This window comes from Lissotriton helveticus, chromosome 5_1 (genome assembly GCF_964261635.1).
Source record: "Lissotriton helveticus chromosome 5_1, aLisHel1.1, whole genome shotgun sequence".
Classification (NCBI taxonomy): domain Eukaryota; kingdom Metazoa; phylum Chordata; class Amphibia; order Caudata; family Salamandridae; genus Lissotriton; species Lissotriton helveticus.
This window is the reverse complement of record NC_136065.1, coordinates 1424664213-1424677664: the sequence shown is the minus strand read 5'-3', so window position 1 is coordinate 1424677664 and position 13452 is coordinate 1424664213. Positions and strand designations below refer to the sequence as shown.

Genomic DNA, 13452 nt, shown 5'->3' with positions numbered 1-13452 from the left:
TTGGCAGCTCAGTGGCAACCCCCCTTATTTCTTCATTTTTGGTGGACAGTTTTGCCCCCTGACCGTGAGGAGCCGTGTTTGTAAGAGGAGCTTCAACTAATCTAATTTTCCTTGCCCAGGCTTGGATGCTGGGGGCCCTGATACACGAGGTTTCACTATACCCTCCCTGACAGGAGTGACTCTTGTTCTCCTCAACTTTGGGTAAAATGTAGAAGCTTGTTGGTGGCTAAAACTAGGCAAGAGCTAGCAGGCCATCCAGGACTTAAGGGGGCTGCAAGAGCAGGACTCTTAATGGATATAGGTTCTCTGGGAGAAGGAGAGGTCAGACGGGGCCACCAATTTTTATACCAGCCAGACAGAGGCTCTACCTCTTCAGGTACCATATTGGAGTGGAGAAGGAGGAGTCAATCCTCCAACCAGGCACTCCCGGCCTCGGCAAAAACCATTGAAACAACTGAAACCACCGGTTTGGGTCAAGATAGTCAAGCTATGAGGATACAGGGGATATCCGGGAAACCTTGGGGCTGGATTTGGGCTTGGCAGATGAAAGGATACTTGAGAAATTGGAGCGAGGTAACACTCCGACAGTTGTTAGAAAAACATGGCATGGATTGTTCATTGAATTGTTTGGTTGTTGAAATGATGGCGAGGGTTTTGGGAATGAGTACTAATGTCAGTGTTTTAAACTTTTTAGTGAACCCCTGAGGAAGGGCAATTAAATGCCCGAAATGCATTGGGTAAAAGTGAAACACTACTAAGGATGTTTCATGTGTAAATGGTAGATGAGCTGCACAGTGTCTTTAGAATGTGCCTGACAGACAAGGTGTGGTGTTTTTCATTAATCTATCATGGATTTTCAATTTCCGTTCTTTTTTTTTATAGCAGATTGGGACAGGTGCAGGGAGGGCTGAAGAGAGGCACCACCCAGGGTTGCATAAGGATGCACAACACCACATCTATTTTGCCAGGGAGGAGAGGGTCTATCTTGCAATCGGGTGGGCTCAAGGGGCAGAGATGAGTTGGAGGGAAGGGCGTAGGTGGGTGAGTTTTAAGAATGGCTTATTTTCTTGGTTCTGTGGGTTCCAGCCAGGGATTACAGTTGAGGGTCTGTTGCTTGGAAAGGCAGAGTATGTGCTAAGGGTCCTACAGAAAGGTTTGGCTGCTTGCTTGGTATATGGTTAATTTAACAATATTGGTCCACTTCAACTTTAAAATGGTCCCCATAGCCACGTGTTTAAATTGTGAAATACAGCAATAAGCAGGAATCAATGGGCCCCGATGCCAACGGTCTGAACAACAGGGTGAAGAAGACAGCCACATTTGCATGGCTGAAGCAATTCAAGCCCAGCATCATTTTATTACAGGAGAAACTGGGTGTTGGTAAGGGAGGAGACTAGAGTTATACATCTAAAGCGATGAGACACATTTTGTTCTTTAACTGAGATGTCACAGAGGGGTGTTGCTATCTTGGTAAGTAAAGATCTATGGGTGAAATATAATCAGGTAGTTTAGGATCGGGCGGGTTATTAGGCCATTCTTCCAGTAGAGTTGGGAACCCACAGAATAAATGTTGGAAAGTATTATGGACAAGTCAGTGAGGATCCTAGCCGTCTTCAGAAACTGGAAAGTGCTTATAGGAAAAGTCATCCTTCAGGTATGGTGGGATTTTTTTACTGGACCCGGTCTGGACTCCTCTAATCCACCATGCACCCAGCATAAAATCCATATAGAGAAATTTATTTACAGATCGATCTTCCGGTCTAGGGGTCTGTGATATATGGAGATGAAATAATGCAGGGTTAAAATCCTGTACCTGCTATTCTAAACACTTCCATTCAGCTTGACCTGTTTTTAGCGTCCTCTTCCCTGTCCACCATAGACATATCCCATCATGTAGGTGGCTTTTCAGACCACTCAGACGTAGCTGCTCAGTTTCCATGCAGAAAAATATGTTTAGATGGATCATGGACAGGACCACGCTCCTATAGTCAGAGTGTCTGAATCAGATAAGCATTGAAATACAATTATTTTCTTAGTTAACGATTCTTCAGAAGAGGTGTAGATAGTCTGGGAGGCATTCAAGTGTACTATTAGAGGAGTTTGTATTTTTATTACATAGAGTTCAAAGGGCCAGGGAAACAATTTGCTCTCAACAAAAAGAAGCTGATAGAGCTGATCAAGTCGCACTCCCCGATTGTTCGGATAGCCTTCTGAGAGATGGATGGCAGGAAACAGGAGAGGGTCCGATATTTTTATCTGTAAAAGAAGTTACTCGCAGACTTTTCAGTGTCAGGTACATAAAGAAGCAAAATCTCTAGCTGTTTTATTTTTTGTAATCAAAAGAGAGAAAAAGTTGCAATTTGGTTTTTCAAGTTAAAGATCCTCATACGAATTGGCTCACGAATAAGACTGAGGAAATCTGGCAAGTTTTTTTAACCAATATTATTCAACCCTGTATTTGGGTGATAATGTAGGTGTGGCAGAGAGGGCAACAGAGCAACAAATTGAGGATTTTCTGGCAGGCGTGGTCTCACTCTCTATTACACCTGAAGCCTCGGGGGAGGAGAGTGTGAGAGTGAGAGAGACCGACCAGCTGGTCAATGCCAAAGCTATTGGGGGGGGGGGGCAGGGGAGGGGGGGAGAAGGGGGGAGAGATGCTCTTGGTCCAGAGTTTCAAAAGTTCTTTTTATAGACAGGTCTGGATTAATATTCCTAAACAAGCATTTACAATGCAATAGGTCTCGCAGTGACATTATTCTAAGCTATTGATATTGTAAATGACATTTTTGTTTTGTTTTTCTTTTGTAAAACATAAATAAAAGGCAATTCCTATTGACATTGCAAATGACAATACATTTTAATTGTGTTTTTTTTAACATAAATAAAAGGCAATGGTATTAACAATGACAATAGCTGAAAGCAAACATTTAGCTAGTGGTATTTTAAATTACAATGCCTTTTATTTACAAAAGAAAAACAAAAAAACCTAATGTTATTTACAATGTCAATAGCTCAAAATAATGTCAGTACGAGACCTATTGCATTCTAAATGAACCGCCCAGTACCTGCAACCACCAGCACAAATTAAGCACTGTACAGCTTTCTTGTACATAGGCAGTGCTTGTTTATAAGTGTGTTGGGTTCTTAGAGCGAACCATGTGAGAAGTGTTACTCCGCAAAAGTAAGAGGAGAATGGTAGGGTTTAGCTTAATCGGAGACATAGACTCTCCAACCCAGCAGGCATTGTGCTCCCTCGAAGCCTGTCAGTGTAAGGCATCTATTGTTAAAACCTGAGTCTTACAATAGGTAGCCCCACCACAATGCACATTTATGCCACTGGGCTACGAGGTCAGCCTATACCCTTGCCAAGGGTATTCTGATAAGCACAGTTCGACAGGTTGTAATCTTGCACGTGGGCCTGTGTTCCTTGGCTCGGCAGATGACCAGGAGTCATTAAGGTAGTGGGAGCCTACCCGCTATGCCTTTTCTTATCTGTTTACACCAATCAAGGAGGTGAGGAGCACAACAGTGACGCCATATAATAACTTCACTGGCCCCCTCCCCCACCTGATCCTGCAGACCCAAGCCCTTTTCTGACCTTCTGCACTTAAGCAGAATCATACCCCCCCTCCCGCTGCTCCCTGGAAAGCACATCTGTCAAACTCAGAGGATTGTCAGAAACGTAGGGGCAGCAGATAGGTTTGTGTGTGGAGCGGGTGTCGGAAACCTGGTGATGAGAGACAAAGCGGGAACGAGGGATGCAATGCTTTGCTAAGTAAGCGTATTTCACGTATGGCTGTCGACTCTCCTCGTGTCATAATAGGGGCTTTCGGACAGTGCTGGTTTTAGAGAACAAACACAAAGCATCCAGGGAACTGTAGTGTAATCATTCCTATTGATAGAGTTCACAGGTACCGATAACCCCAGACTGTCTATATCTCATCCTTGTGTCCTGTGACCTCGTTAACAGTCACACGAGACCGACAATCTGAGACACCAACCCCACGGCAATTATGCCCGTCATTTAGAGCACCAGATAGAACCTAACGATCCAGGAGAAACTTTTCCTAAATAACCAAAAATTACGCCCTGAAGAAGCCTCAGGCCTGATGGCCGTGTAAGGGGTGAAACACGTGTTGGCTGTCAGTTTTACTCTCTAAACTCACTATCACGGATAGAGTGACAACACCATCATAAACGCTCTACAAAATGAACTCTGGTCTGATTGGAATTTTTTCCTAAAAAATAAGATAAATCAATCTTGCCCTTACAACACTGCTGAACCTTATCTACATTAGGATAAGGGATTTTTCCCCTGTCAAGGGCAAGCATCAGCACTACAATTTCAGCTCAATATTCGGCTAGTAAGGGATCGGGACCTTTCACCCCTTAAATCGTGAAGCCCTTGTAAGTTTGCCTGCTACTGATGTGTCTGCCATCAGAGAGCGCCATGTGCGACATGGGTGGTGTCACCGCGCTACAAAACCATCCTGGAGATTGACATTTATAGTACACCAGAAGGTCTATGGGGTAATTGCGCTAGAGGGCAGAGGTGCCTGGTGTCAGAAACTCAACACTGTAAATAAAATACAAGTACCTCTCAAATACATAATGTATTTTGAGGCTGGATCAGTCACTGCCTGCTGGCGACAGGTTCGCATCCAAGTGGGGCTGGTTCAGGCCTTCATCCTTAGAGATCAATGTGTGAGTTCTATCGGGTTTAATAATAACACATTTTAAAGCTTCACACGGCCACACATTATCATCCAAAACAATAAGCTAACAACAAGTGCTGATGGGCCTACTGCAAGCAAGGAAAAGTAGTAGTAAGTAGTAAAACAAGGGCCAGCAGCTTGTGTGCACCAAGCAGGGAGGGGGTGGGGGGAGAGGAGAGGCTCCCTGAATGGACATGTGCTTCAAGGGGCGGTTGGGTGGGGGGGGCTCAAGCGAGGAGAGGCTGCCCGTGCAAAACACAGAGTCTGCCGGGATCCCCCTGTCCTCCCCGTGACCCTGTGCGCCTTTCCGCTCCATGCCTGCTTCAGGGCTGTACTGAAGAATTTTCTTATCTGCTTGTTAAAATAAACAAGCAGATAATTAAAGTCTTCATGACAGCCGCAAACCAGGCCATGGAGTCCGGAGGGGCTGTCCGAAAAACGGAAAGGGTGGCACCCAAAAACACTCCTTTCCATTGGGAAGGCACCGTTTACCATAAACGCTGACGCTACCCAAAGGAAAAGAGGGGAAGGGCTTAGAGTCCCTTTTAGAAATCTTACATATACAACCTCTCTCGAAGAGGCGGAGCAGCGTTTTGAGCTGCCACGCCCACAAGACCTAAAAAGGTAAACACATAACAGCCCTGAGGTCTTATTGATCAATCACTTTTCTAAATACCGACTATAAGCTATATACCAAATGTAATGTTTTAGGCAATAAAACACTGTGGCCCCAGCTCGGATCCCTTTGCATCAAACTGGGATTATCAGAGGTAGAAGGGCATTTACAAACACTCATCAGACTATTCCAGCAGCCATTATCCTGTTGGAGGAAGAAAAGGCATTTGAACCGATGAATTGGAAGTGTTCTTTGTCTACACCATGGCCAACTTTCGAGTACCCTCTTAACTCCTGTGGTCAATCTAAGCCTTCCACCAGTGTGCAAGGGTCCAACGGATTATTGACAATGCACAAGTAGGGGAAATACTGCTGGAGCGGGGCACCCTGCAATATTATTTGCTATGTTTATAGAACCACCGGCCCAAGCCCTACGTAAAAGTAGACCGGTTTTAACACCTGTTACAGGGGCTCCTATAATTAAATTACACACAGACGATATGGTGCTCCTACATTGCATAATATAAACCAGGCCTTACAAACAAGTCAGGTTTTTACGGTTTAGGGATACATTTCTCTAAATAGAGAGGGAAACCTTTTTCGGGATGATTATGACCCAGTTGTAGGGAAGATAGATAACCTTAGGGAGATTTGGAGAGGACTTCCACGCTCCATAATTAGCAGAATTACACTTATTAAGATGTTAATTCTTCATTTGTTTCAATTTCATTTTTTGCTGCTTCTCATAGTCTAGAAATCATTTGTTAGACTGGATCAGATGTTACGTTTATTTGGGTGGAACCAGAAACGCCCGGAAATAACTGAGCATTTTACAATTGCCCGTGGGAAAGGGCAGGTTACAACGTTATTATTTACCATTCACCAAATTGTACAGCTTTCAGAACCCCAACAGCAGCAGTACTCTCCCAGTCGAAGCCCTGCCCCACATGGTCTGCATGCGCCCGCGTCCTGTCTTCAAAGAGAAGTTCTCTGGGCTCACTCGTGCGAGGTAGGTACTGAAGGTTCTTAATTTCATTCATTGATCTGTAAAGAACAGAATTACATCAATACATCATTGACCATGCATTCTTTCATTTGATTTGCAAAATGCTTGTCTACCACTCAAACAATTATTAGCAAAGATGCTTCGGGCCGCGCATGTTACAGTACAGTCATTATGTGGCACTTGAATGATCAGTGATCAAGCTAAAACTGCCTTGGGTGCCAGGTGGAGAAACAAAAGCCGCCTCTCTCTGGTCGGTCTTGTGTACCTTCATGACCAGGATACCAGCATGCACGAGCGTAGCTTCGATTGCTGCAGCGGATTGGGACCCACTGAACCCTAAATATTGCTGTATTTTACAGTTATAATAGCGATTAGGGGGACCATTTCCCTTCCTAGCGCTAAGGACCACGACATATTGGCTACACCCCTGCCAGCATGCACACTCAAATAAAAGTTACTACCAGGGGCGGCTGGTGGGTTTTCAAAGTGGTGAGGCGAAAAATGGTACCGTGGTATATCAAGCGAGCGAGCGAAGCGAGCGAGCCGAGCTGCAAAAGGAGGGTGCGGGGGAAACGCAAGAACATTTTACAAAAAATGGATGAGTTTAGTTGAGCAGAGCTTTGCTTTGCAAATTGGATCATAGCCTAATAACACTTTCCAACTCAAGTTGATGAGAAAGAATCATTCTCTCTGGCAGAGGCACCACTTTATTAACTCACTGTGACTTTATCCTTTCCTGACTGGGTTACTACAATAATTAAGTCAGGGCACCTCTGGAATAACAGGCCTAAGAGGTTAGATTCCAGCAGCTAAACTATGTGATTTAAAAAATCAACCACACCACCAGCACTTTAAATGTGACCCACTCGCTTCGTCAAAGAAAATTCAAAATGCTGTACTCTGTGCAGAGACTCATCACTGGCGATAGAAAGTGTAGCCTCACAAAAGGCAATAACATACATTACATGGAAAATGAGTGGCCAAATTAAAGGTAAAATATCAAACTCTAACAAATGTTACATTGCAATAAATCACACTGGGTCGATAAACAAGACAAAATAAATATCCTCACGATCACCTCAATGCCATTGGAAAGGCAATAAGAATTCTACATTTGTTAACATAAATGTTCGAGAGAGTGGAGCACTAACAGTTTGGGTGCAAGCAACCCAGGAAAGTGTACCAGCTCTAAACTAGTGATGGCGGACAGGGAACGATAATGGACAGAGAGGGGTTAATGAATTGGCCTGTCTGGTGCATCAATGTGACCTGCAGATAATACACACACATACACCTCAGCAGCAGGGCACTCAGTCGAGTTCATGAAAGAGCAAGGAGCTCAAAGATGGAGAAATTTGATTGGTGGAGGGGCGTGCAGATTATGCAAAGCTTGGTACATCATGTGCTGCTATTGCCCATCTCTGCTTCTTTTAATGAGTTTTAGAAAGATGAAACGCTGGGTTAGCCCTTTTAGTATTTGAGCCAGTGCCCCACAGGTTAAACTCTGAAGTCCATAGCCTGCGCATTAACTCAATAAGCCATCTTAAAACCATGGAACCCAAATGCTTTGTGGATAAATGCTTCTCAGCTGGGTGAAGGTAGGGAATGGGCGAGGGGATGCTAGGTGGTGACATCGGATATATATTTCTGCAATACAATACCTTTGTAAGTAAAATGCGCCATGAAACTCCATTCCAGGGAATAAGTGCTTTAAACATGCCCAATAAATACATCTATCAGCTATTATCACCAGAGAGTGGTTTTATAAACAGAAGTAGCTCAGTGGGTTGAGCTGGTTGGGTAAAAGCTTCAGTTCAATTGCGGTGGGTATGAAGTTTGGTGTACGAAATCTGTGAATATCAAGTCTGAATCACAGCCTTGTTTCCATGAGGAGGCTAAAGCCATCATGCCTAACTTAGCATTAAAAGTCACTAGTATGCGCTACACATTTTGTTGTTTGTTTTTGCAGTTTTATATAGCACGAATTCGACCAGAAAGTATTTCAGTAGCATTACAGACTGGCACATTCATTTTTTAGTAGACAAGGGGAGATTAAGGGATTTGCCTAGAATCACAGGATCTCGAGTCGATGCCAAGACTCGAACCTGGCTTCCAGTTCTAAAGTTGGGCGCTCTGACCATTGCGCCACATCCTCTCCACACATAAAGTTGAGATAAGATACAGACCTTTCATACACCAAACTTCACACTCTCCGCAATTAAAATGAAGCTATTACCCAACCAGAGTCACACCAGAACGTGATACCTGTTCCAAAGCATATCAGTACAGAATGCCTCGGTCCTGTGCAAAGTATAGGCGTAGATTCCACTTGTTCAGCAGTCGCACCGGGGCTCAAAGACCTGAAGGGCTGACTGAACCTTGATCACAACTGTATTTCATCATTCAAAGAGCAGCTACTGCCAGTGGGCCCATTTCATTCTTGGCACCAGCCAGGGCCCGTGACACAATGGCTTCACTTCTGGTGCAGACTGAGACCCCCCACAAGTCACAGTGGCAACGCAGTGCCAATGGTACCTCGTGCACTACCCTAATGGCTGCCACAACTTATGTATCGCTTCATAGGACCACCGAGCATTGTGACGATTTCCAATTTGTGTGGGAGAAGGAGTTCTGTTATTACTGGAAATGGGAATTAGTTCCGTTTTCTCTGGGCCCATTTTATAACTAAGCCAACAATTTTTCAGCAGAATGATCTTTGGATCCATATATTCGGGATTCTAATCCTGATCGGCTAACTTGACAATTACTGGTGTGATCTTGGGCACAATTTACACCTCTTTCTGCCCGAGCTCACGTGTTAAAGAGCAGCGAACAACAATGCACGTAAGATAGACGAGGTGACATTGATAAGCAGAATCCACATCACACGCTAGGTACATTCTAGAATGAAAGTGACTTTTTGCCAGTGTTTATTTGTGAACAGCATATGTGGGATACTCTGAGGTCCGGGAGGAGGAAGTGATGTCTCTAATAATTTACTGACCCTAAAGAAGGGGAACTGTGGTTGGAGCTCAGCCTTTTTCAATTGACACAGTGTGACCGTCGGCATGTCCGTGTATGTTCTTTTCAAACTGCAGAGTGAGACGGGCGGCACAGACGCGGTGTTAAGGTCCCACCTCCCTCCACACTGCATCCTGGCCTGTGTAATCTGCTCTCGGCTGCACCTCACCCATCCCATTATCCCCAGCACACCACCACATGTGTGAAACACTCCTGCTGCAATGCAGATGGTTTCTGTAAAGTGTCTCACTGCGTTTAGTAGCTAGATCCGTGCGTGTCAAGCACCTGAAATAAAGATACTGTGATCATGCGAGGTACATGGTCATCTTTGCCCTCACCAGTGGTGGCTGGTGACATTTGAACCTGGTGGGGCGGAAAATGATTTCCGCACTGTAGCTCGCAAGCGCGTCCTACTCGCAGTAACAAGAGGGTGTTTCATCTCTGTTGCCATGGTGATCACAGCAGGCGGGGCATCCCTAGGAACTGGAGCATAATCATTTAACCCCAACGCGCGCGCCCCCCTCCCTGCCGTGGCCACATTATTAATACAACAAAATGCCCACTGGCCTGTCCAGGAATCTTATCCACAAACTCAAGATATCAAACATTAGTGTTTGGGATTGTCTATTTAAATAAAAATGTATTACAACCCAAAGGAATCATTTTTTGCAAACATAGAATAACGAAAGATCGAGAAAAAAACCCAAAGATGTTCTGAAACAATGCCTTTCAGTTTACATGCAGCACTTTGATGCCAGTCATGATTCACTGAGCTATGTTCGAAGGATGGTAACCTATGAAGTTCAAGAAACAGAATGATCTCTGTGGCAAAAGCAGCAACCCACTGAGCTATCTACAAAAAAAATCTGTGATAGGCATGCTACACTTTGTGCTTCGCATCAGGAACATTAACACTCTAAGCTGCTTTAGCAGGAGTCAAAATTATCACTAGACTGATCACAGCTCTCTCCATTAAAGTGCATCAATCACCAGAGTACGCGTGCTGTTATTATTCCCTGAAAAAAGCAGTAAATAAAAACATATTCGCAGGCTGTTCTTATCTCTCCTCAGCCTGTCATTCAAATGGCTCCCCCTCGGCCTTAGCGCACAGAGCGATGCCACCTGGCGCATTCGGATTAAATCTTTTGGGGGCCCCTAGGCAGCAAGGATGAATCAACTGAAGCGGGCAGCACAGTGTGTGGAAGTGGCTGCGGGTGCGGGGTGAGAGTGACCAGACGTCATCAAGCAGGTCAGGATTGGTTAGAGAGCAGCCAAACTCCCCGCCCCATTAGGAGGCTGGGGGCTGTGGCATGAGGCAACCCCCGGTTTCCAAAGGGGGGGGGCTAGAGCGCATGTTCCCGCCGGGCAGAAAAATGACCTGTCCGAAGCGGACACGCGCACTAGCGCGTCTGCACAGCCCCCCCCCCCTTTACCTGATGGTTTCTGGTCCGGCCCGGTGACCGGCCGGCCAGAAACTAGTCTGAATAATGTCTTAATAATGTTTTATTTTAGGCACACTAGCGGTCCCGGATGGCGGCAGTGCGCATTGGGAGGGCAACGCCCGAACGCCCCAATGGACGCACCGCCGCTGGCCCTCACGTTCACTGGCCATGGTGGGAGGTGGTTCTGAAATGGGGAATAACTGCTCAGAACCGGAGTTTTAGGGGCTTTACCTACAAGGATGCCATTTTTTGCCTGCTCAGAGCTGATGGAAGTGTGTGCGGGAGTGCCAAGGCGAAAGGGACAGCATGGGGTTGGGGGGGGGGGGGGGGGGGAGAGAGGTGGAGGGCTGCAGGGCGCACTTGTGCCTATCTGTGGGAAGCATTGAAACGGTGGTTTGTAAATCACACAGTCCCCGATAGTCTCATCCTGTAGAAAAGATTTGAAATGTAAATAGGCCATGAAGCTTTTATTATTACAGCATACCTAATAAATAGATCCAGACCCATGCAGCAACAAATATCACTGCCAATGCCAAGCTATTTCTAGATATACGGTACGTCTACACAGTGACTTCTTAATCATAACTACAGGAAGATCAAAAGTACAGGCGCCGTGTCTACCTGCTGGCTGCCTACCGATAGCTTGCACACAGTGCGTGACTAATTAAGAAGTAACACTGGCGACCAGGCCTGCTTTCACTGGCAGTGAGTCTGCATGTGATTCTGTGAAAGGTCCGACCGCCGGTGTTTAAACTAGTTACCACCCACGCTTTCATTCACGCTCCTGAAGCTGCTGCCATCATCATTATTAGTCGTATGAGGTCAGGTCACACTTGGCTGTAGTAAATAATAATAATACTTACTTTATTCAGTGTGCTGCTCCAGGCCTCTACCACGATGTTGTTCTGTCTCTCCAGGCTCCGACTCGTGACTGCAGAGTGCACGTCCTAAACCGGAAAGTTCTGGATTGACCACTCCCCCAAAAGCCCAGCACACCAATCAGTAGTCTAAACAACAACTGTTACTGGGTCTCTCTTGAGGAAGAGGCAGAGGCCCAGCCCCACCCCACCCCACTACTTTCCCTGAAGCTGAACTGGCCCGCCCCCAGCCATTGCAATGAATGGGGAGCTTCAGACTCCTCCCTGGGCTCTCCGAAGTTCGCCCAAATTCAAAGCTGTATTTTGCCAATGAGACACAGGTCCTGCCCCCCTGTGTGTCATCACTGCTCTGCTTTCTGGTTCCAGGTCGAAGAATTCATCGCCCTGCCAAAAGCATGAGCAGCAGAGACAGAGAGCCAAGACTCAGAGCCATCATCCCCACCCCCCCCCAAAAAAAACAGATTTGCCCATGTTTGTTTACCGAGCAGCCAGCACAATTTATTGCTAGCTGCTCGGTGTTCCAGCTCACATTTTTTGTATCCCCCAAGGGTGGTAGGGCGGCGCCCATCTCGCCCATGAACACCAGCCACCCCTGGTTACTACTGTTAAGTATTGTGGAATAAAACAAAGCAAATATATATGGAATTCAACAGTAATTTCCATCTGTAAACGGTTAGGCTGACTGGTGTCAACTGCTGTAAAATGTAAAATATGAACTGCACATCAATTTCAAAAATGTTTTTTCGCCTTTGCTTTATACTTTGTTGATATAGTTAGGGAAAGAGATGCGGTGCATAAAATGCTCTTTTAGAACGTATATATTTTTTCTACTTTAGATTAGGCTATATTTTATTCTTTTATTTTAATTGTAGCATCTCAATTAAAGAAATAATAAGGAATACATCTGGTTAAAACAAGCATAAAAGTAAATGTACAGCTTGTTCCATTCAAGGTAGACATTTCGGGAACGTGTTCATGTTTTAACTTTTGAAATGCGGTAGAATTTTCATCGTTCAATTTTTAAATTAAACACAAATTGCATCACTAACCCATAACTGCACCCTAAAGGCGAAGCGCAAGAACATATGCAGGTGCTAGAATATATCCCTTTCATAGAGCAGAAAAATAAAACAAAAATTATGTTCAGCAATTCAGGAGTGCTCACATCAATGGAGTGACAGGGGATACGGCTTGAGGAGACTGGCAGTTCAATACTAGGCTTCAAAAACAAGTTAGGGACTTCCATGACATGGAAAGGCATTGTTAGAAAGGCGACCCCGGGGGAGGCAGAGGATGTCTGACTGACCACCCCTAGGTCCACCTCTCCGTCAAGAAGTAGCCGAGCGTTGCTGAGAGGCCTCCTGGGTGAGGGCCCTCTCCTAGGATCGTACAGCAGAGTAACCACACACCACAAATGGACACCACACCAGAGGTCGAGTTCGTAAGCTTTATCAGGAAATAAAGGCTGCTGGTTCTCAGCGATATGTACAAGTAGACCGAGGGTCTGTAAAGTCTCGTAAGAGGGGGTCAGGGTAGCGGGACAGTCTCGGTTGGGGTGTATGAAGGGATACCCTGCGCACAGCTCTCAATCCTCAAGCCGGGGGGGGTTCCGAGAGGTCGAGCCGCGGCAGCGCCAGCAGGCTCTCAAGATGATTTTGGCGAAGGTGGGCCGCGGCAGCGCCAGCAGGCTCTCAAGATGGTTCGGCAAAGGTGGGCCGCGGCAGCGCCAGCAGGCTCTCAAGATGGTTCGGCAAAGGGGGGCCGCGCCAGCAGGC

General features: G+C 45.8%; 1 protein-coding gene across 2 annotated transcripts in view; it reads right to left on the bottom strand.

The window, feature by feature from the left end:
- The window catches only part of RSBN1 (round spermatid basic protein 1), a 235610-nt gene that overhangs the window by 21285 nt on the left and 200873 nt on the right, over window positions 1-13452 (bottom strand). The window contains exon 5 of one of the 2 annotated variants that reach the window (XM_078644427.1): window positions 6207-6374. The exons of the other annotated variant lie outside the window; for it this stretch is intronic. Coding sequence (XP_078500553.1) covers window positions 6207-6374 — 168 coding nt within the window. The remainder of the gene's footprint in view (window positions 1-6206; window positions 6375-13452) is intronic. 2 annotated transcript variants of the gene reach the window in all.